General features: G+C 42.2%; 1 protein-coding gene across 1 annotated transcript in view; it reads right to left on the bottom strand.

The window, feature by feature from the left end:
* The window catches only part of LOC111548179 (ubiquinol-cytochrome-c reductase complex assembly factor 1), a 105878-nt gene that overhangs the window by 24568 nt on the left and 56556 nt on the right, over positions 1-24754 (bottom strand). The window contains exon 7 of the mRNA XM_023220517.1: positions 18868-18976. Coding sequence (XP_023076285.1) covers positions 18868-18976 — 109 coding nt within the window. The remainder of the gene's footprint in view (positions 1-18867; positions 18977-24754) is intronic.

The raw sequence follows: 24754 nt of genomic DNA on the forward strand, positions 1-24754 counted from the left end.
TCTGTATTTAAGTCCCAACTCAGGCCTAGGAGATGCACTGAAATCTAAGTAAATTTTGGGCCCCAACAGCCCTGTTTCCCTACCTTGTGAGTCTGCAAGATTAATCACTCTGAGCCTCAGTTTTTCCATCACAACTATGCAAAACTGCCCTTCCTTTTCCCTTTTTTATATTAACAGATGAAAATGCTTAACAGTAAGTAAATTAGTGGCGAACATCTATTTCGCTCTCAGGCATTGTTTAAAGAATCTCACATGTGATAACTCATTTATCCCTCACAATGCTACAAGTGATGTAAGGTGGGTATTATGGTTATCTCTATTTTATGGAGAGAAAACTGAGGCACAGAAAGGAAACAGGCAGAGACCTTGCCCAAGGTCACATGGCTAGGGCGGGATTTAAGTCCAAACTGGCTTCAGTATGTGAGTATTCTCAGCTACTCTGTGATACTGCATTGGAAAGAAGGTTATAAACTCAACCCAATCCCCCACGTGGAGGTGAGGGCCTGGAAGCCTCTGAAGCTTCGCTCGGGACCTCGGGGTTTACCTACTCTCCTGCCTCATCCTCCCATCATACTCAGCCCTGCCCTGGGATAACTCCTGGAAGAAGCCTGCAGTGAACACAAAACAAAAAAGCAAGTGAACTTATATCTTTCTCGTTCGTCTGTTTCGTGTGGAAGTGAACCCAGGAAAGATTCAACTTCCTTTCTCAGAATAAACTAGATTGTAAGCCCTGTAAGATCACTTATCTCTGGTATATTCTCTACGAACCACATGCAGGGATTAGCATGTGCTGAGACAAAAATGTTCCTTGAATAAATAAATGAACGAAGCAATCCTTAATAAAACCATACAATTTAATATTGTTTCTGGATCTAGAGGAAATACATTCAATATTGCCTTCATCAAATGTATTCAGCACTAACCAGGCATCAAGCACTGTTTTAGGAGCTGAGGCTATAGCAGTAAACAAGAGACAATTCCTGAACTCCGAGAGTTTAGGATGATTAGTCAGGCTGCTGAATAATTTGCAGAATGAATCTGAGATGAAGAGAGTCAAGAGGCAGGAGGACCAGTGAAGAAGCAGCCGATAGTGAGTTTAGGTGAGAGGTCAGGACTGGATCTGAGCATCAGTAGGACCGGTTGAGGCCCTGATAGTGGTTGTTTTAAAGAAGGGCTCCTTACAGTTCCTCCTGCTCCTTTGAGAACCAGGCATATCATATGGATGGCAAGGATCATTGACATTCAGAAAGACCAGCTAAACAGAGGACAATGAACATGGAAAAACAAGTCCCTCCACTCCAGCCAGGCCCCTTCAGCTCCAACCAACCCCACAGGGCCATTTGCTAGTTTTCACCCAGCATTTTGGGGAAAACAAAGCAAGAAAAGCATGTTACAGCAGAGTCATCAATGGATCCAGAAATACTCATGGCGCACCCAGGGTAGCTGAAAGGAGCATCTGTCTCTACTGTATCCTGGGTCTGACCCTAGAGCCTCCAGAACTTTTTTACATAGCCCCACCCAGATCCTGGTGGAGCCACTGCCCTCTGGTGGTACCCAATGCAGGAGTTAAGCCTACAGGAGAAAAGAGCAGACAGCTGCCCACCTTGTGGTAGGACACAGAGTGAGAGGCATATTCAACCCCAAGAGCTCGTCACAGTGCCTGTATGTCTTACTACTGCAATCACTGCTTTTTCCAAAGACACTATTTAGAGAAAACTCTGGTTAAAATGCAAGAGTTATCTGGGACCATTAAAACAGATCTTACTGGCATTCATTAACGATTTGGCATGAATTTAATCAGGTAAATTGCAGTGTAAGTATAGAATTGATTCTAAGAAGATGGGGTTAGGAATAGACTCTGTGAGTTCACTCACTCATCCACCATTCAACCAACATTGGATGAAGGCTTATCATGTGCTAAGCACTGTGCTAGACACTGGAATGCTGACCTTAACAGAAAAGGATCAGGAGGTCTTTGACTGGAGGCTTCTCCTAGCAAGACAAAATGCAGGGTGTGTGTAGTGGCTGTAGAGAACAGCAAAGATGACAGTATCATGTAATGAGAAGAGCAACAGAATGAATCAAGGGAAGTGAGTTTTAGTCTCTGCTACTACCACTACTATATGACACTGACCAAGCCTTTTTCCTGCCCAGGACTGAGTGTCCTCACTTGGAAAGGGTTGAATTAGGATCATCTTTGCGGCTGTCAAGCTTCTAGGAGCTTGGCGGCCACTGAAATGATTAGGAGATGGCATAAAATAAACACGCTGACTGCTTGGCAATTCTGACCAGCTAGGGCTAGCCCTGGGTGGGGCTTCCTGCCATCAGCCAGGGCAGTCTAAAATTCCTTTACATAGTCCCTGAGGATCATCATCAAGTGACATTCTTCTGACATCCATACCCAACCACTTCATCAGACCAGATACCCCTAGTATGTTATGAACCCCACATTTGTCCCCAACTACCCTAGTCTCTTCTGATCCTTTTGAACAGAGGCTATTAGGGATGGAGCCAGTTCTTCCAGTGCTATGGGGCAAGAGAGGCTTGGAGAAAAGTAGGAAGTTTCGCAAACTGCTGTTCACTGTTGTAAATTCTACCCTGGGCTGGAAAATTTTTATCTCATGGATTTTTTTCAAGCAGGAAAGGCCCTTAGAAATAACCTGGTCCAGGCTCTGCATTGGAGCCTGCTGGTTAATTAAAGAACTAAGTCTAATTCCACTCCTGTAGCTCCAAGACTGATGTTTTTCAGTTCTCCCACACTGTCCTTCTAGAGGGAGGCTCTTCTCTGGTAGCCAACTCACCCTGGGACCTAAAGCACAGGAGACGATAAACACCTTCTGTCTTTGAAGGAGAAGGAGTATAGCCACAAACACCTCTCGGAAATGCCAAAGACAATAAGGTTCATGTGAAATCTGAAGAATCTTAGCAAAAGAGCATGAGACAGGGATGAAAAGAAGAGTGGGAGACAGAAGGCTGCTTAGCGCTTAACCGGAACCATCTCCTACTTGCCCCATAACCATACACATACCACAAGCCAGCTGATTCCTAACCCCAGCAGCTAAACTGCCCAAGGCCTAGGTAAGGGGCAACACACACAGTTTACACCTTTTATTATTCTGATCAAAATTTCTCTCCTGGGAGCAGAAAGGGGTCAAAAGTCCAACACCAAAAATATATATCTTTATAAGTCATAGGCAAAGAAGTATTACAGCAGACAGTCATTAAAAAAAAAAAAGCTACAGTGAACACAGCAGAGTAGGAGGTGTGAGAAAACTCACTCCAAGTAATTTATTCACTGAGAACCACAAAGGGCTTTCCCAAGAATAGCAAAAACACCATTAATTTCTCCATTACCCTCCTTTCAAAGGGCTCCAAACACTTCACACATATCGTTTTAAATTGTCCTCAAAGGCTCCAAAATAAGGGGTTACTATTTCCTCAGGTACAGATGGAGAAACTAAAGCATTTACGCCCACCCTGCTCTGCCCAAGTCATCCTAAAAGATTCAGCCAACATCAACTGAGTGCCTGCTATGTGCCTTACTCATGCCAGGCAGAACAGGAGACAGAAGGATGAAAGATAGGATCTTTGTCCTCCAGAAAGCCAGAATCTAGTGGGGTGTCACAGATGCACCTATAAATCCCTTCAAAAGATGACAGAATATGCTAGGTGCTATTGAAAAGGTCCAAATACAGCATCCTGATAGCTCCAAATTTATCAAGTACTTAGTATGTGCCAAACACTGTGCTAAGCCATACTGTTTAAGTGTCATAACCATGCATGACTTACTTATAGAGGATGGAATGGAGACAAGGAGAGGTAAAGAGACTTGCCTAGGATCTCAAAGCAACATTGTGGCAGAGCAGAGATTAGAACCCATGATGGCTAGCTCCAAAGCCCACATGATGGGAGGTGAACTGTTTGGAAAACTGGGCACTGGCCTCTCAACTTTTTAGCACTGAATGCCACGCTTCGGAGGCGAATAACAGAACACACAGGGGCCCTCACTAGATTTTGGGGGAATGGCCTGTTTCCCGGGCCCAGAATTTTATGTGCATGTACTAACTGGGATTCTCCATGATAGGGACATCTGAAGCCAAAGGTTGGTGTGTCTACCAAAAGGGAACAGAGCTCTCTCTGGGAAAAGAAGAGCTGAAAGGTTCTGAGCTCTTCTTGCTACTTTGTTAAGTACTAAAAATGGAGCAGGACTAGAGGGTATGGGATTCCCAGGCTGGCTTTAACAGAAGGTTCACAGCCTGCAGGACAGGCATGGCGGCTGCAGTACACATGCAGTACAGTATCCTTTTCTCAGAGCCAGAGTGGAACTCTTGCCGGGGAAGGAGTCCTCTGCTGGAGAAGGACCTGGCTTAGTGACAGCTCTGCAGAGCTCACCTGGTGGCAGCAAGTGCTGCCTCTTTTGCCAAAGCCCTATTTTGGAGGCCAAGGAAGAAAATACCAGACTTGGAGAAAGGAGAGCTCCTCACACCAGACAGGTTACAAAGAACATGGTCAGTCCTGGGGAATGCCTAGGTCTTAGCAAGGGCTGGGCTAATAAATCACTCTATTTTAAGCCCATAAGACATAAGACAGATGGGAGAAAGAGAAGGTCCTCCAAACTCTGAGACCAAAGTTGAGCCTGGAACTAGGAAGCCTAATCCCCAGCCTAGCATTCTTCCCACTTAACTCATGGCATCCTTCTGTAATTGTTTCATATCTTAATTTCAACCTAAAGAAACAACAAGAAGAACAAAAACCCTTTGATGGAGCCAGGTACTTCTGTGTATTATTATCTCATTTAATGTAAGTGACTTGTGCTTCTATCAATGGATCAGTTAGTCCATCAGTTCACTCATTACTACTTATATTCTATCTATTTCCAAAAAAGGGTTCAAGTTGGATTACAACAAAAGGCACATGTTATGGCCAAAAGAGCCCATTTTTTTGGAACAAAGATTTTGAAATCCATCAGATCTGGGCTTGTGACTTACTATGGCGGCCACAGCCAAGTCCTTTAAGTTTTCTGCCCCTTGGTTCTCCTCAGTTGTAATATGGGGACACTCTCAACTCTATTGCAAGGAAATTTGTGAAGATTAAATAAGACAATGTCTGTAAAATTCCTGGCACACAGTTTTGCCCACAGTATGCACCTCAACCAAAATAAAAGTAAGAGAAAAGAGTTAAGTAATAGTCTGTGGGGGGCGGGAGAAGAAAGGGGATAATGAATACTTATATCAAAATATCTAAATAAGGGAAGTTCTGTACTTGTTGGCAGTTGTGGCAAAAGGAAAGTGGGACTGCTATACCATTCTCATTGTTTAATAAAGAGAAGCATGGAAATTCATCAGGACAGAGAAAGTTCTTAATTCTCAATGCAGAAGGGCACATAAATACACGAGTGACTGTGTATGTTACACACATACACATGCTTATACCATTTCTCTTTCCAACAGGAACAGGGCAAATGGCTCTCCAGAGTCCTGCTGCCCCCCTGACACCACACTATTGCGGTGTACAGAGAAGTACTTCAAGAGTTAAAACATTTTTGTGCCAATATTTTAAGAGTGCAGAAGGTTCCAAATTACATGTAAAATAAACAATGCCAGACTGTGAAAACTCTTGGCTGCAACGTTCTCTGATGTTAACAAGAGTTTCTTTATTACTGTAACCTTTCAGAAGTGAATAAAAATTATTTCTCTGCCCTAGTTTTGCCCTCCAGTAAAAGCGAAGAGAGCAGTGACCATGGAAAGAGCTGTACAATGACCTCTCATGAAGGCCGGGGGCTGGGAAGGGGGCAGTTTAGAACACAAAGCCTTCCATATATGCTTCTAGGTTAAAGGCTAGAAATTTAGTTTGTGCTGTGCTGATCATATTGTAAAATTTTACCTTCCTAATACTTTTATGTAACCAAAACCCTTAGAGAGACAAGAAGGTATTTTCGAGAGCCCAACCTGAGCTGGTGCTATGGAGAAAACCTAAATCTGGACCATGATCCCGCAACTACTCAGTGAACCCCCTTACTCAGAAATCGAGTCTGAAGTGTCCTTAACAAAGAAGGAAGTAGTACTGCGTGTGACCAGTACTTAAGACAAAGCATGTTACTTCTCAGACCTTTAAGTGTGGATGAGTCTGTAAATATCATACATACACGAGGATCTCAAAATGGAGCTAGTCTGGATAAGGAGAATCTGCATTTACCACTGCAGGAAAAGGAAGAATGTCACCAAACAAAGCCAAACATTGTTTGCCTTCTCATACCAACTCAGTGCCTTTATCCACACTATTCCTCTGCCTGGAATTCTCTTCTTGTCTAGCAAACACCTACTTATCTGAAAAGATTTAACTCAAATGTCATCTATTACCAGCCTGTCTCCTCTGGGCATTCTCAGCAATTTAAAAACATTATAATTTCTTAATATTATAATTATCTGTTTATGTTTATCTTCTCCTACTAGACGAGGGAGTCATGGAAAATGTCTTAATCATCCTTGTATCTCCAGTGCTTTTAGCACAGTACCTGGAAGCTAACAGGCCACAATAAAATGGATGGATAGATGGGTAAAACTTTGTTTGTGTCTGGGAACAGAAATCAGACAGAGAGTGATGAACTGCTAAAAAAACAGAACACAAGCTCTGGGATTTAACACAAGGCTAGCTTTTCAGACTTCCACAGAGTTGCAGAATGTTAAGTCTGGAAGAGAATGTAGAAATCATCTAACTCTTCTCCCCAGAGAGGTGATGTGATGTGACTTACTCAGGCTTACCCAAAGAGTGGCCAGGCCAGGCAGAACTCGTTCCATTATGCCACACTGTCCCTTCTTATTACTGTCTAAAACTGTAGGTAAAATAAGTAATGATTAAGGTCACATATCTAATGTTTTTTCATTATAAACAAATGAACAATGGAAATCATCTAGGAATTCAAACAACTTGAAAAAAGATACAATATCCGAATTCTTCAAAAAGTTTACATAGTGTCACCATGTGACCCAGCAGTTCCACTCCTGGGTATATCCCTCAGGAAAGCTGAAAACATATGTTCAGACATAAACTCACATATGAATGTTCACAGAAGCATTATTCACAAAAGCTAAAGAGTGGCAAGTGGAAAGACTAAATGTCTATTAATTAATTAACAGAGTTTTAAAACATGGTATTGCTATACAACAGACTATCCCAAAAAGGAATGATGTTGGTCGGGGGAGTTGGGCAAAAAATAAACAAATGAAGAAAAAAGACAAAAAAGGAATGAAGTATTGAAAATATGCTACAACATGAGTGAACTTTGAAAACATTCTGCTAAGTGAAAGAAGCCAAACATAAAATACTGCATATCATATGATTACTTATATGAAATGTCCCAAATATGTCAATCCGTAGAGACAAAATGTAGAATAGTGGTTTCCAGGGGCTGGGGATAAGGGGAATGGGTGTGACTGCTAATGGGCACAGGATTTCTATCTGAGGTGATTAAAATATTCTGGAATAGTGGTGATGGGTATGTAACACTGTGAATTTACTAAAAAGCAAATTTACATGTTATGGGATATAAATTATATCTCTGTTTTTAAAAACATAAAAATGGAATATCTGCCCTCTAGAAGCTAACTAACTGGAGAAGCTAGGACCAACATATAAGGTGCTTGGCCAGGCATGGTGGCTTATGCCCAGCACTTTGGGATGCCAAGGTGGGAGGATCACTTGAGCACAAGTTCAAGTGATCAGTGTGGGCAACATGGCGAGAACCCATCTCTACAAAAAACCCCACAAAAACAAAACCTCAAGATGCTTAAGGACTAAAAGGTTCAATGCTACAATACAAGTGGATACTGTGGAAGTTAGAGAAAGAAAGAAACAACACTTAGGTTAAAAATCTTAATGCCAATGGTAGAGCCATAGTTTTTAGTTAAGTACAGAGTAGTAATTAAAAGCACAGGCTCTAGAGTCCAGAAGGTTTGGGTTCCAATCCAGGCTCCCATATTTACTGTGTAAGTCTAATTAAATTGCCTAACAGTGGTAGGTAGGCTGAATTTGGTCTCCCAGAAGATATCCATGTTCTAGTTCCTGGAACCTGTGAGTGTTACCTTATATGGCAAAAAAGGATTTTGCAGCTAGGGTCAAATTAAGACACTTGAGACAGGGAGGGAATCCTGGATTACCCAGTTGAGCCCTAAATGTCATCATACACATTGTTCCTTTTAAGAGAGAGGCAGAGGGAAACTAGGCTCAGATAGAAGAAAAGGCAACATGACTACAGAGGCAGAAATTGCAGTGATGCAGCCACAAGTCAAGGAACGTGAGCAGCCACCAAGAGCTGGAAGAGGCAAGAGTTTCCCCTAGAACCTCCAGAAGAAGCACAGCCCTGCCGACACCTTAATATCAGCCTCATGAAACTGATTTCTGGCCTCCAGAACTGTAAGAGCATAAATTTTTGTTGTTTTAAGCCACCAAGTTTGTGGTAATCTGCTGTACCTGCTATGGGAAATTATCTCTGAGCCTTAGTTTCCTCATCTGTAAAATGAGGCTAGAAATGTTACTAATCTCACAGGTAAGACTATTGTAAGATGTTATAAAATTCAAATGGTGCTTGTAAAGTGCATGAAAAAAAGAAAGTGCTCAATAAATGTTAGCTATTACTATTGGGGAACTCTGCTTCTGAATTATACTGAAATCCTCAAGTTTCACATGTCATTAGCCCATGCCTTAGCAAGGAGAGCAGTAAGAGTGGCAACCAAGATACCCGAGTTCTACTCTTCAGTCAGTTTCTAATTTGTACGCAGCTCTTCCAGAGCCAATTTCCCAATCACCTAAATGATAGAATTAGTGTAGGAGCAGTGGTTCTCAAACTAGAGAGCTGGTGAGAAGACAGACTGTTGGGTCCCACCCCGAAGATCAAGGGTATGCCCTAGAGCTAGCATTCTTTTTTTTTTTTTTTTTTTTTTTTTTTTTTTTGAGACGGAGTCTTGCTCTGTTACCCAGGCTGGAGTGCAACTGCAGTCTAGTCTCATTGTAACCTCCACCTCCCAGGTTCAAGCGATTCTCCTGCCTCAGCCTCCCGAGTAGCTGGGACTATAGGTGAACGCCACCACACCCCGCTAATTTTTTTATTTTCAGTAGAGATGGGGTTTCATTTTATTGGCCAGGCTGATCTCAAACCCCTGACCTCATGATCCGCCCGCGTTGGCCTCCCAAAGTGCTGGGATTACAGGCGTGAGGCACCATGTCTGCCCTGAGCTAGCATGCTTAACGAGATCCCAAGCAATGCTGAGGCTGCTGGTCTGGGGACCACACTTTGAGATCTCTGGATCAGATTATTTCAGTGTTCCTTTCCAGTTTAAACAGTCTAAGATTCCCCAGTAACATCCAACAGATGCAGCACTCAAGTAATAAACACTGCTGTACCATGCTGAAATAGCCTTAAAACTAAGTTCTTTTCCAAAGTAAGAGTGGGAGGGTGGGAGGGTGAGTATGAAGTACATGGTAAAGACTAGTTTTAACTTCTGAACTAAGCAGATTGAGAAATCTAAAGCAATGGTGGCAACAGGAAGAGACTGTCCCCTTATCCAACATGCTGGCCCCATTTTAATTTCTCTTAATCCCACCTTTCTGCCTTTTCACCAGACCCCTTCCCCTCACAGGCTCCTCTAGAAACACATCTAGGTGTCTCCTGAATTCATTTATTGGCTTTGCCGCACACAGTATAATACCGCCTTTGTTAGTCTCCTGGCCCGGCCCCTTCAAGCACGGTGTTCAGTCTCGGTGTTCCTCTACCCTTAAAAAAAACACAACCAAGGAGTCTCTGAAAAATAATTGTAAAATCAACTAAGGCAAATTCAGACGATGTAGAGACATTCAGACTCTAAAAAGATGGAAAAAGAAACAAATTCAGAACATTGTCAGCATTCTCATGTCTTTTTTTTTCCCCCTTAATCTCTATTAGTCCTGTTGAGTAGGAAGTCTCTGCCGTATTGGATTAGAAATTGAGTAAAAGAGGCCTCAGGCTTGGGAGTGCACTGAAGAAATAAATGCAGTGCCTTTAGATTCAAGAAAAGCTGTCCTCTTGGTCTTTGGCAGTGCTTGGTAATAAGACAGGAGAAAAGGTTTCTTTCTTTCAATTGGAAGGTATCATGGTATAGTAAAGAGGACACTGGACTGGAAATTGGCGTAATCTGGTCTTGGTCCTCATTCTGCTTTCTCTAGTTGTATGACCTTGGCCAAATCAATGAACTTTTCTGGGCATCCATTTCCTCACCACAGAAATGAGAGGGTAGAACCTTAACCAGAAATATGCATGAGAAATCTTTTGGGGCCGGACGCAGTGGCTCATGCCTATAATCCCAGCACTTTGGGAGGCCGAGGCAGGTGGATCCCTTAACGTCAGGAGTTCGAGACCCACCTGGCCAACATGCTGAAACCCCATCTCTACTAAATATAAAAAATTAGCCGGGGGTGGTGGCGTGAGCCTGTAGTCCCAGCTACTCAGGAGGCTGAGGCAGGAGAATTGCTTGAACCTGGGAGGTGGAGGTTGCAGTGTGCCGAGAACACACCACACACCACTGCACTCCAGCCTGGGTGACAGAGCGAGACTCTGTCTCAAAAAAAAAAAAAAAAAAAAAACTGGGATTTTTCAAAATGCATATACCTGAGTCTCTTCACAGACTCAAAACCTCTGAGGCACCCAGTCTGACATTCCAAGGTTCACCTATCCTATAAAGCAGATTGAAAGTATAACCAGGATGAAACAAGAGCCAGGGAACCCATGAGGCAGGGCAGAGAGAGAACAGACCTTTTTCAAAACGGGAGGATGGTAAGAGAAATTGAATCCAAGTATAATCAGAGAAGACCATTCTTAAGTCAGTATTTGGAAGACAAGGCTAGCCAGACGCTAGCCTTGATATGTTATCAAGAATCCTTATCCCATCTAATAAGAGTGACCTACATAAACCACGAGCACACCATGGTTAAGTTCAGAGAAGGCCAGATTATTAACATTATTGGTGAGTACCGGGAAAAGCTTCTTGGAGGAGGTATTATCCAGCTTGTGTCTTATAGTGCCATGAGCAGAGTAGATGGAGGAGAAGACCAGATCAGATGGAACAGCATAAACAAAAGCCTAGAGGCATAAAAGAACACAGCACACTTATGGCACCAGTGAAAGTCTGGCATGAAAAGAATATGTATTTGTGTGCATGCACTTGAACTTTTTTGGAAGGAAGGGGTATGATTTGTTGGAGATTAAACTAGAAGAATGGGTTGGAGCCAGAACATGAATACTTCTTTTCTCTCCAATTTTTTTGCTTTGAAGAATTTCAAAAAATTTTTAAAAGATGTAAGAGTAATACAACAAAAACGTATATAAGTTGTTTTGATATCTGCAACTTCAAATGGTTCAGCAAAAGAAAAGGGTGTGTAGATGCACGGGTAGAGATAAAGCAAATGTTGCAGAAGATTAAACCTTTGGCACAATCTTAGATGCACAATGTTTAATTTTCTGCAACATTTGCTTTATCTCTATCCACACATCTACACATCCTTTTCTTTTGCTAAACCATTTGAAGTTCCAGATATCAAAACATTTTACCCCTAAATACTTCAGTATGTATCTGCTAAAAAGAAGCACGTTCTCCTATGTAAATACAAGGGTTCTATATGCACCCTTACCCAATCTAATAGGAGGGATCTATATAAACCAATAATTACAGCACACCATCATAAGTTCTATCTCTGAAGTTGGTGTAGTGCTGCAGCAACGCAGAGTCCAATGTGCCACTCAGAAGGACAGGACTGGCACCCTGACTGTATGCACCCATGCGTCTGACCAGTTGTAAAACTGCTTGAGGCACCTACTCCTCTAACTCTTGCTACCTCTTAAGGCCTAGGGGTAAGAGACATATGTAAAGAAAGGCATGTATCTACCAGAGGTACATTTTCAGTAGGACCCTGCTTAAATTCGTAAGCCAATCCCAAAATGGAATTACTCTGACTTCTAAGAATTTAGCCTTCTCTCTCAAAACTGACTATCCACTCCAACAGCTCAGGCCATTTTAGATACTTTCAAAATAACAGCTGGTATGTGAGAACATGTATTCTTATTTTCATGGCCTCAAGCCCAAGGGATTGTCCTTTAGTTACACTCACACCATTTTCTCCCCCACCCAAGGAGTGTGATAGTGTGATCACAGCTCACTGCAACATCGAACTCCCTGGCCCAAGTGATCCTCCCACCTCAGCCTCCCGCAGAGCTGGGACCACAGGCATGTGCCACCATAACCGGCTAATTTTATTTTTGTAAAGATGGGATCTCCCTACATTGCCCAGGCTAACTATACTTTTTGATGTGCTCCTTGTCTTTAAAAACAATACCTCTGGCAGTGAGTTTTAATTCTGACCTAGAGATGCAAAACAGTACAATTTTTATATTGTTGTAAAATAGAAGAGGTCTGAAAATTTTTGTGGGGAAAGAGAGGAGATTTGGTGATGGGTGGTGATTACAGAGGCCTGAAAGGAAATTTTCAGAAAAACTGAAGTCTCTTAAAATGTAATGCTTTTGTTAGTTTAGATACATAAAATACCAGCCGGGAGTGGTGGCTCATGCCTGTAATCCCAGCACTTTGGAAGGCCGAGAAGGGCAGATCACCTGAGGTCAGGAGTTCGAGACCAGCTGGGCCAACATGGCAAAACCCCACCTAAAATTACAAAAATTAGCCGGGCATGGTGGTGCACGCCTGTAATCCCAGCTACTCAGGAGGCCGAGGCAGGAGAATCACTGGAACCCGAGAGGCAGAGGTTGCAGTGAGCCAAGGTTGCGCCACTGTACTCCAGCCTGGGTGACAGAGAGAGACTCCGTCAAAAAAAAAAAAAAGAAAGAAACATAAAACACCCTACGTATAAACTGGGGTTTTTTAAAAATCAAGTAATTCCGTTAGAAGATGGAAAAGTATGGGAAAAGAAACTAAACAGTTGATGGTGGGGGAAACGATTTCTTATTTCCTTTTCTTCCAATATTTAAGACTAACACAGCAAACAAATATCCTCAGAATAAAACACAGTATCTCCCTGCCCCACTTTTTCCAGTACGTATTCTGGGCCTGCAGGACTGTCTTCTTTCATTCTTCAGATAGTTACTGGGCACCTATTCAGGAAAGGGGCAATAACAGGCACTTTGGAGACAGATGCACGTGATCCTGCACCACAGGAATTCACCTGGAAGACAGTCAACATAAGTGAATGACAACGATACAAAATAGAAACAGTAACAGCTGGAAGAAGGGTAGATATAAATCATTAAGGTACTTCCTTAGGGGAAACTGGGATTGGCTTCCAGTTAGCTGTGGAAGGATGTGAAGGAATTGAGGCTGGGGTGTTAGGGTAATCTAGGCATATGCACCGAGTGAGCAAAGACACAAGACAGAAATAGCAAGGAATTCAGCTTGGCTGGAGTGAAGGGTATGTGAAGCAAGGAGGGAATGTGATGTTCACTGAGTGCTTACTAAGTGCCAGGCACATGTGCTAGTAGGTTTCACATATTTGAGATTCAAGAAGAACTAGGGGAAATGAATTTGGAGAGGTAGTCTGGAGTGTGATCATAGAGGACCTTACAAAGCAAAATGGTGGTTCTGAGAAGCAAGGCAGAATTACACAAGAGTCCAGTTCAGCCCACAGTTCCTCCATTTTTCCTAGGCCCTCTGCACCATCCCATCGAGCAGCTCTGCTACAGAGACAGCAGGGGACCATGAGGTGACAGAAGGTGCATTCTTACTCTGGAAGTCTCGCTGAGGCAACAGGCATGCTAGGGACTGCTGATAAGTATAAACGGTAATTTCTCAACTACAGCCCACTCCCATCCCTTCCCATCTCTGTCTTGGAAAGCTTGAGCCTGCTCATGGTGAGCCACAAGGTGGAGATGTCTGGCAGGGCAGAACTGAGAGGAAGTCGTTTAGCCAGCCTAAGGTTACCATTAACACTTTGAGCCACTGCCGTGAGCTAATTTTTATGTTTGTTTTTTAAGTTTGGTTGAAATGTCACAAATGGAAAAATTAAGTAAAGCGCCCCGGTTAGCCACAAGACTGGACACACCTGGCTGCAAACCCAGCAAAAGAAACTTACTTCATTAGTAGGAGAGGCAGAGAGTGAAATTTACATCTGAAATCTGCCTGCACCAGGAGAAAGTGCTGAGGCCAAAGGCGCTGTCTGTTTTTACAGCTGTGTCAAGTCTTAGTTCTTTACTCTTACCAACACTCAGGAGTGCGGCAAGGGCCCAAGGAAAAACGGTCTCCAACCTCTTCAGCTGCAACTCAGCTCACAAAGATTTTTAAGAAGCAGTTAATGAAATAAAACAAGACCAGATGAGGTGATATAATGAACTTTATTTCCACAGCTAATTTATAAGTTTAAATCCCAAATAATGTTTTTTTAAGTCAGAACACTCTAAATTATTGATGTGATTTTTGTAACCTCAAATTTAACACTTGCTTTTTGTACCAGCTTCACGATGATATATGAGTCTGCTCCATTTTTCACAATAGTTGGGCTCCAAAAAGTTGGTGAAAAGCAAATTTTTGTAAAATAAAAATTTTCCCACCAAATCAGAATAGAATTCTAATTTCAAAGGAGTTTTTGATGCAAATTTATTATTCATCACTAACTCAAAAGTGGCTCTCTTATTTCTTGATCTTCCACACACCAATCCACTCAAAGCAATCACCTCTTAAGTTTTTGGCATGAGAAAAATCACTACTACATTGATCGGTTTTATAAATTCTACTTTTTATATGAGTTTTCTTACAGAGGTACACCTGGGATGCCAAATAACACAGACATAGATTTGCAAATTACCACCTTCAAATCAGATTTTCAAGCTGAAAAAAAGCTGAAAACTTGGGGCTCATGCAGTTAGGCCTCCCCTGTCCCCACCTTTTTTTTTTTTTTTTTTTTTTTTTTTTAACACAGAAACTGAAGCACAGAAGAGGAAAGATTTGCCAGTCAGGGTGAGAACCAGGCCATACTGGCTCTACACTGCCTATTACTTCTCCCTAACCACATGTCCCATTTATAGGTTGTATACACACAGAAGACTGAGATCCCCTCAAATACACACATGTACTCACACTCATCCATGCATGCATTCACAACCCACTGGTTAATATACAATTGTCTTGCCTACATAAGGTGTGTCTATTTATGCCATGAGGTTAAAAGGAGGTATCAAGTCAACTATAGCAGAAAAGCAATAAATAGTAATTCCCCAACTCTTCCAAATCTGTTATTTTAAAACCATCATCCTTTACTTATAGTCTTTGTAACTAAATTGGAACTTGGGCACTTCTCTTCATAAAGGCAATTTAAGAGCCTGTATTGGGGTACCACCTAAAGCCTTGCTATTGGCCCCTACCCCACCCTGCGTCACTAGCAACATCCACATCACCTGGAAGCTTTTCAGAACTGTAGATTTTCTGACCCCGTCCTGAAACTTACTGAATCAAAATCTGTATTTTAACAAGATCCTCAGGTGAACCACAGGCACATTAAGGTCTGAGAAACGCTTACCTAAAACACTTCCTTATGGGCAGCACCCTATCTACAACAATCCAAACAGAAAAAAATGGCTTGATAAAATGCAATAGTGGAAAAATTCTCCTAATTCCTGCAGGACTGCACTGATATACACTTGGATCAGAGACTAATACATCAGGTATGATTTATCTAATAAATGTTAGCTTAAAAAAGAATTCCAAAGGCTGGTATTCAATATATTCATTCATTTGACAATTATTCAATGTTTACTGCATAAGCAAAAAACGGAGTAAGATGGTTTTCTGCTTTTATAAAACTTACAGTTAAGTCGAAGGGACACTACATAAGAATTAACATGGGAGAAGGCTCAAGTGTTGACTACTGTGATGAAGAGAGATGGAGGTCCAGAAGGAAATTCATCTGCGGGCAGAGGCAACTAAAATATTCCTGTGGTTCAGGAGTCAGCAACCTATGGCTCATTAAGCTAGTCAGGATAGGGACAGCTGTGGCCCATAGGGCTCTAGTGAGACAACTTCCAGCAGAGTTTAGTCAACAATGATAAGAACAGGTTCACTAAAGGAAGAGCTACTGCGTAACTGCCTGGCAGTCAGCCAGGGCTTTGGCTGACCAGGAGGTATCTCTGGCCGTCATTAAATAGGACTGAGATTGCCAACACCACCTTATGTCCACTGTCCGCTGCCACAGAGTTGGGTGGTAAGTACTTGAGGGCATGTGGGAACACTTAGCTGGGTGAATACCTTAAAGGCTGCTGATCTCACTCCAGGCAGCTGTGATATCGTGAAATATATATTTGGTCTTCAACTCCTTTCCTGGCATACAACTCCTAAAATCTTTGGCCTCTCCAAAGTGGTGTCTTTTTGTATGCTAATGATTGACTGGTGGCTGGCAGCACTTAGGTAGCTTCAGGATAGGGGCTGATCACTGAAAAGACCAAGGGAAGATTAGAAGGTTAGGACTTTCTGTCCCATCTCCCAAACTCCAAGGAGGGCAGAGAGGCTGACTGATTTCCAATGGCCAGTGGTTTAATCAGTTGTGCCTACATAACGCAGCTTCCATAAAACCCCTAAATGGACTGGGTTTGGGGCACTTCAGGATAGCTGAACAGGTGGAGGCTTCTGGACAGCTGCACACCAGGAAAAGTATGGAATCTCCTCACTCCTTCCCACATCTTGTCCTATGCATCTCTTCATCTGTATCCCTTCTAATATCCTTTATAATAAACCGGTAATGTAATAAGTGTTTCCCTGAGTTCTGTGAGCCGCTCCAGCGACTTAACTGAACCCAAGGAAAGGGTGGGAAACCCCAATTTATAATCGGTTGGCCAGAAGCACACGTAAAACAGCCTGGAGCTTGCAACTGGTGTGGCAAGTTGGGGGCAGTCTTGTGGGCAAAGCCCTCAACCTGTGGGATCTGACACTATCTCCGGGTATACAATATTGGAATTGAATTGGGTTAGAGGACACCCACCTGGTGACCTCTCTCCAGAATTGATTGCCTGTTTGCTGTGTGGGAGAAACTCCCACAAATGTGTCACAGAAACCTTCTGTGTAATTGTAATTGAGTGAGAGAACAGAAAAAATACTTTCTTTTCCAATATTACACAGCAGCCAAGACAGTAAGAAAGCATAACAGTGAGAAAAATGAAAAAGGAACCAAAGAGGATGATTACAAAGATAGCTCTCAGGTGAAGGATATGCATCAACTCAAAAATGGTTACTTTTCTCCTTCCTTGAAGGTAAGAAAAAATAACATAAAAAATAAAAAAGGTTACTTCTGGGGAGTTAGACTGGGGAGAAAAAAGACACTTGTTTTTTATACTCAATACTTTTTACTCTTTGATTTCTATTCTATGAGCATATGTAACTTTTATAATATGTCCATAAACTTTGTTTACTTCTCAGTCCACAGGGATAACTTTGCCCTGTAATAAAAGAGACTAAATTAACCCATTTCATGACCCAATCATGGTTCTAATTTGGATGCTCCCAAGCTGGGAGGCAATGAAATGAGAAGTAACAGGGAACCACAAGCTACTAAAACATGATCTAGATACACAAAATACACAACACAAACAAAAGAAGATACTATTGAGAGGTGAAGTCAGCTGGGCTTCTGGGTCGAGTGGTGACTTAGAGAACTTTTCTGTTTGGCTAGAGGATTGTAAATGTACCAATCTGCGCTCTGTGTCTAGCTAGAGGATTGTAAATGCACTAATCAGCATTCTGTAAAAACGTACCAATCAGCGCTGTGTGTCTAGCTAAAGGATTGTAAATGCACCAGTCAGCACTCTGTAAAAATGCACCAATCAGCACTCTGTGTCTAGCTAAAGGATTGTAAACACACCAATCAGCACTCTGTAAAATGGACCAATCAGCAGGACGTGGGCAAGGACAAATAAGGCAATAAAAGCTGGCCACCCTAGCCAGCAGCGGCAACCCACTTGGGTCCCCTTCCACACTGTGGAAGCTTTGTTCTTTTGCTCTTCACAATAAATCTTGCTGCTGCTCACTCTTTGGGTCCATACCACCTTTAAGAGCTGTAATACTTGCCGTGAAGGCCTGCAGCTTCATTCTTGAAGTCAATTGAGACCACGAAGCCACTGGAAGGAAGAAACTCTGGACACACCATCTTTAAGAGCTGTAATGCTCACTGCGAAGGTTTGTGGCTTCATTCTTGAAGTCAGCGAGACCAAGAACTCACCAGAAGGAACCAACTCTGGACACACTATGATCTGTATAACCAACTACATTCTAGTGTTTTGGTTTCATTTTTCTATTGTCATTACATCCCATGTGACATATATATATATAATATATTCCCCTTTCTCAGGTTAATTATTAAATGTATCAATGTACATTTTCAGTAGGTATGTTACTAGACTCTTCTAGGTTGCTAGTGATCAACGAGCTTGAGTTTCAGTTCCTGAGGAGAGTATAGGCCCCATACCAGGGCCTCCCATCAGAACTAATTTATAGGACTGGTTCAAATATTTAATTGGTGTCAAAGGTATAGTATCCTTCACTGGATTATCATTTGATTCCCTCCATTCACCAAATCCATCCCTCCTATCACCATGATTTGGGCTTTACAATCCCATCTCCATACAAGATGACTTCATACTGACAAATCACAAATAATGTGTACAAACACATAAAGTATCTGTGGAGTATGAGTTTCCACAGAGGCAGAAAAAGTGACTTTAGCTGAACTGCCACTTGATATTAGGCAGCATTTCACAGAAATCTAAAAGCAGGGCCATTTTAGAACAGATAAAATTCCAAACTCAAACCCTTCTCTGGAATTGTCCAGGACCAGCATCTGACAGCACTCACTTACCCCCATGACTCTGCCGCGCTGATGAACATCCTCCCACATAAAATGAACTATGATACGACACATGTACTTCCCACTCCGGCCTTCCTGCTTCATTCGGACTAGACACATCCTGGGAGGGAAGAAGACAAAAAAACTCTTGGCTGTTTGCATTTTTCACATCACACATTTCCACTGAAGGTCTCCTCATTTAAGAGTGAGTTTAGCAAAGGGCACCAAATCAAACTGGAAGTGAACTTAGTTTAAAAAAAAAAAAAAAAAAACTTTTACTGAAATATAACAAAGATACTATTAACTGTATAAATCTTAAGTGTACAGCCTGGATGAATTTTTATGTATTATACATACACCCACACAAGCACCACCCAGATCAAGATACAGATTATTTAGGGCACCTCTGATGGCTCCCTCATACCTGGAGGGAACCACATTTTGTGGTTAGAAGATAAATTAAGTCTGAATCCTTCATTTTACTGATGAAAGCAGGAGTCCTAAAGAAGGAAAGTAATTTGCCCAACACCAGAGTCCATAAAACTGGGTATAGAACTGTGCTGTCCAATACAGTGGCTCCACTGTGGCTATTGAGCATTTTAAATATGGCTAGTCAAAACTGAGATGTGGCACAAGTTTAAGATTTCAAAGATTTAGTTCAAGAAAAAGAATGTAAAATATCTCATTCATTTTTAATAATGCTTTCATGTTGAAATAATATTTCAGATATACTGGGTTACATAAAACCTATTAAAATTTGTTTCTTTTTACTTTTTCAAATGTAGGTACTAGAAAATTTTAAATTACATACATGGCTTGAGTTATACTTCCGTTGGACAACACTTGTCCAGAACACAGATCACAGAAAGTATTATGATTATATTTCTATAATTATCAAATTGTTTCCCCCACCAGAATGTAAGCTCTACTGAAGATAAAGATCAAGTCTGGTTTTTGTCAACATTTTATTTCCAGGGCTTAAGTACAGTAGGCACTCAGTATACACTTGCTGAATAAATAAATGAACAAATACCACAGGGCCAAGGTTAGGACCTTTTCCCCTATACCACATTTGCCTCGAGTCAGTCCAGAAGGTTTTCTGCTCAAGACCTTACATAATCTAAACATACAAGAATTATATTTTATTATATATAGGAATATAAGCAGGGTCCCCAACTTTTCAAACTAGTTCCTCATCTCATGACCATAGTTCATTCTTTTCTGTTTTCCCCTTTTTGAGACAGGGTCTCATTCTGTCACCCAGGCCGGAGTGCAGTGGCACAAACACAGCTCACTGTAGCCTCGACCTCCCGGGCTTAAGGGAGCCTCCTGCCTCAGCCTCCTGTGTAGCTGGGATCACAGGTGTGTACCACCACGCCCAGCTAATTTTTTTTTTTTGTAGAGATGGGGGTCTCACTTTGTTGTGCAAGCAGGTCTCGAACTCCTGGGCTGAAGACTTCCTCCCACTTCAGCCTCCCAAAGTGTTGGGATTACAGGTGTGAGGCACTGTGCCTGGCAGACCATACTTATTTTTATTGTTTCTCATTAAATAGCTCATTAAGCAGCTACAATATGATTACTCACCTAAAAGACAGTTCCTGTCATAATTATGGAATAGTTAATCCAACCTGACAATTCTACCTCCATACACAATTGATCTTGCCAATTAAAATCTATCAGCAATAGTATGGTACAATGAAATGATTACAGCTTGGCCTGTCTCAACATCTTTGTTAATAACTAAGATGGAGAAAACAAAACATATTTACCAAATTTGCAGATGACAAGAAGCTGGGCAGGAGAACAAATGTGCTAGATGACCCAACCATGAACCAAAAATACTTCAACAGGTTGAATCTAACAAGATCAACCTAATAGGGATAAATTCAGGATCCTGCATTTGGGTCTGAAAGAACAACTGTAAAAGTACAGCACGGATGAGTCATGCCTACCTATGTGTGAAAAGACTTACAGGCTTAAGTTGATATTATGTGCTCAGTAGGAATCAAGAGGATAACAATGTTGCCCTCCAAATTAATGTGATTTTAGATAGAGTAATGCAAATATAATATCCTCAGTGTGTAAAGTGAGACGTTTGTTCTACTCAACACAAACCAGAAACTATTTGGAATACTATCCACAGTTTTGAACATTATATTTTAAGAAATAGGAGGACCAGAAGTATCTTAAGAAGACCAGAAGATACTTAACCTAGAGAAAAACAGGAAAGTTGACTTAAACACTGTAGAAAAGTGATTAAACTGTTTACCAAAGAGAATCAGGCCACGCCTGGTGGCTCACACCTATAATCCCAGCATCTGGGAGGCCAAGGTAGGAAGATCACTTGAGCCCAGATGTTTGAGACCAACCTGGGCAACACAGTGGGACCCCGTTTCTACAAAAAATATGAAAATTAGTCAGGTGCCGTGATGTATGCCTGTAGTCCCAGCTACTCAGGAGGCTGAGGCAGGAAGATCCCTCGAGCCCAAAAGGTCAAGGCTGCAGTGAGCTATGATGGTGCCATTGAACTCCAGTCTGGGTAATGGAGTGAGACCCTGTCTCAACAAACAAACAAATAAAACCAAAGCGTTAGAATCAGAACCAATGGGCAGGCCATAGAGGGAGAAAGATATACTCAACATTGAAGAGCAAAATCAAAAGCTTACTAACAGGAATGTCTAAAGTTTTGTTTTTTTAATTTTAGAGACAGGGTCTTGCTCTGTCACCCAGGCTGGAGTACAGTGGCACAATCATAACCCACTGTAACTTCAAACTCTTGGACTCAAGCCATCCTTCCACCTCGGGCTCCCAAAGCCCTGGGATTATAGGCATGAGCCACTGTGCCTGGCCTGAGTGAGTGTCTGAAGATTTGAATTATGAAACTGACAACCTCAAAAAGTAGAGAATTTGCCTGTCACTGAGAAGTGAATCAACGCTTGGTGGGAACTCGGGTATCTGACAGAAAGTCAGGTGCAGTGGTTCACACCTGTAATCCCATGGCCGGGTGCCGGTTCACATGGCCGGGTGCAGTGGTTCACACCTGTAATCCCAGCACTTTGGGAGGCCAAGGCCGGCAGATCACCTGAGGTCAGGAGTTTGAGACCAACCTGGCCAACATGGTGAAACCCCGTCTCTACCAAAAACACAAAAATTAGCCAGGTGTGGTGGCGTGCGCTTGTAATCTCAGCTACTCCAGAGGCTGAGGCAGGAGAACTGCTTGAACTCAGGAGGCAGAGATTGCAGTGCCAAGATCACACCACTGCACTCCAGCCTGGGTGACAGAGTGAGACTCCATCTGAAAATAAAAAGAAGGCTGACTACATGATCCCAAATGAGGTTTATTGATGTGATTCAAAATCTGTAGACTGGGTGCAGTGGCTAATGCCTATAATTCCAACACTTTAGGAGGCCGAGGTGGGCGGATCACCCGAGGTCAGGAGTTCAAGTCCAGCCTGGCCAACATGGTGAAACCCCGTTTCTACTAAAAATACAAAAATTAGCCAGGTATGGTGGCACGCGCCTGTAATCCCAGCTGCTTGGGAGGCTAAGACAGGAGAATTGCTTGAACCCGAGAGATGGTGGTTGCAGTGAGCTGAAATCGCGCCACTACACTCCAGCCTGGGTGACATAGCAAGACTCTCAAAATGAAAAAACAAAAAAACTGTAACCTCTGACCCCAGATAGTGCTTAAGAAATAGCACTTTATAGGCTGGGTGTGGTGCCTTACACCTGTAATCTCAGCACTTTGGGAGGCTGAGGTGAGCGGATTACTTGAGGTCTGGAGTTCAAGACCAGCTTGGCCAACATGGTGAAACCCCGTTTCTACTAAAGATACAAAAATTAGCCAGGTATGGTAGTATGCGCCTGTAATCCCAGCTACTTGAAAGACTGCAGCAGAAGAATTGCTTGAACCTGGGAGGCAGAGATTGCAGTGAGCCAAGATCACACCACTGCACTCCAGCCTGGGCGACAGGGTAAGACTCCATCTCCAAAAAAAAAAACAAAAACAAAAACAAAAAACCAGCACTTTGTGACAATAATGAAACAGGGCACAGAAAAAGATTTGGCTACTTGATAGGACCCAGAGCATATTCCACAGCAGAAACAAACTGGGAAAAAGTTCAACAGTCCTTTTTCATAAGACTTTTCTAAAAGTTAATCAAATCCCTCATGTCAGCCTCTCACCTGAAAAGACGCTGTGTGTTTTGATGCTTAAGTGCTGTCAGAGGCCAATTCATCAACAGTAATAGTGAGGTAATGGAATTCTTCATTTATTTGAAAATTCTGTAGTTTGTTAATACACCTGCCCTCTGAGGTTTAAAAGGCACAGATTTTCTCAGACCATAAACTTTCTAAATGTATCAACATGGGATGAAGTGTTTTTTGTTTCACAACAGTTTGTTCTATAGCCCTTACAGATAACAGTGGGCTCAAATGGTTATCCAGTTGAAAAGATAAGGCAAAATGAAGACACTTTCAAAATGGTGACTGACAATTCACTCAATGAACATAGGAGTCCTATTGTGTGAAGGTGTATGGCTGGATGCTGTGGGGATTACAGTGATGGCTAAAACTAGAACCCAGCTTTTATGGAGCAGTTGCCTCTAGGTGAGATAAGGTACGCCACACATAAACAGCCCTAAAAGGGAATGCCATAGATTTCTCAAGAGAAGAGTGCCATGGAGCTTAAGAGGATGACTTTTGGCCAAGTAGAATCAGAGAAAGCTTCATGGAAAATGAAACACCATACCTGGATCTTGGAAGGATAAGCTGAAGTTGAACAGGTTGAAACAAAAGACAAAGGGAATGTCCAGCTGATAGAATGTTCCAAGCAAAGGCAGGGCCATGGAAGAGTTCAGGATGTCAAGGTAAAAATGAATACCTAGATTGTGGGGAGGGCAGGGTATAGGATGCAGAAAACTGAAGCCATAAAGGTCATGAAGAGCTTTAAAATGACTTGCTAAGAAAAAGTACGGACTTTACTCAGCAGGCAGGGGCCAGCTACTGGAAGAAGATTCGCTTCTTAGCACTGAGAACAGATGAGTCTCTGAGAAGTTAACCCTTTCTTCCCAGCCTCAATCCTATAATAAAATATAAATATCACCAGGGCTGGAAAAGCACAAATTTGGTGAATATAGTCATGTATAACATAACGACATTTTGGTCAACAACACACCACACATATGAGAGTGGTCCCATAAGATTATAATGGAGCAGAAAAATTCCTATCACCTGGTCTAGATGGTCCTGACCTGGCAGAGGCCTAGACTAATGTGAGTGTTTGTGTCACAGTTTGGTTTTTGTTCTTTTTTTAGCGACAAGGTCTCACTTTGTCACCCAGACTGCAGTGCTGTGATACAATCATAGCTCATTGTAACCTCAAACTCTTGGACTCAAGCTATCCTCCTGCCTCAGCATCCCAAGTAGCCAGGACTATAGGTGCATGCCACTCACTGCGCCCAGCTAAGTTGTTACTTTTTTTGTAGAGACAGGGTCTCACCATCTTGCCCAGGCTGGTCTCGAATTCCTGGGCTCAAGTGATCTACCTTGGTCTCCCAAAGTGCTAAGATACAGGCACAAGCCTCTGCACCCAACTCTATGTCTTAATTTTTAACAAAATTTTTAAAAGTAGAAAATAAAATCAAAAAAAAAAATGGAAAAAAGGTTATAGAATAACAATATAAAGAAAGCTGTATAGTGTGTGCTTTAAGCTTAAAATGTAAGAATCAAAAAGCTTTTTTAGGCTGGGCACGGTGGCTCACACCTGTAATTCCAGCACTTTGGGAAGCCAAGGTGGGTGGATCACTTGAGGTTAGGAGACCAGCCTGGCCAACATGGTGAAACCCCATCTCTACTAAAAATACAAAAATTAACCAGGCGTGGTGGCGTATGCCTGTAG

This window comes from Piliocolobus tephrosceles, chromosome 20 (genome assembly GCF_002776525.5).
Source record: "Piliocolobus tephrosceles isolate RC106 chromosome 20, ASM277652v3, whole genome shotgun sequence".
Taxonomy (NCBI): Eukaryota; Metazoa; Chordata; class Mammalia; order Primates; family Cercopithecidae; genus Piliocolobus; species Piliocolobus tephrosceles.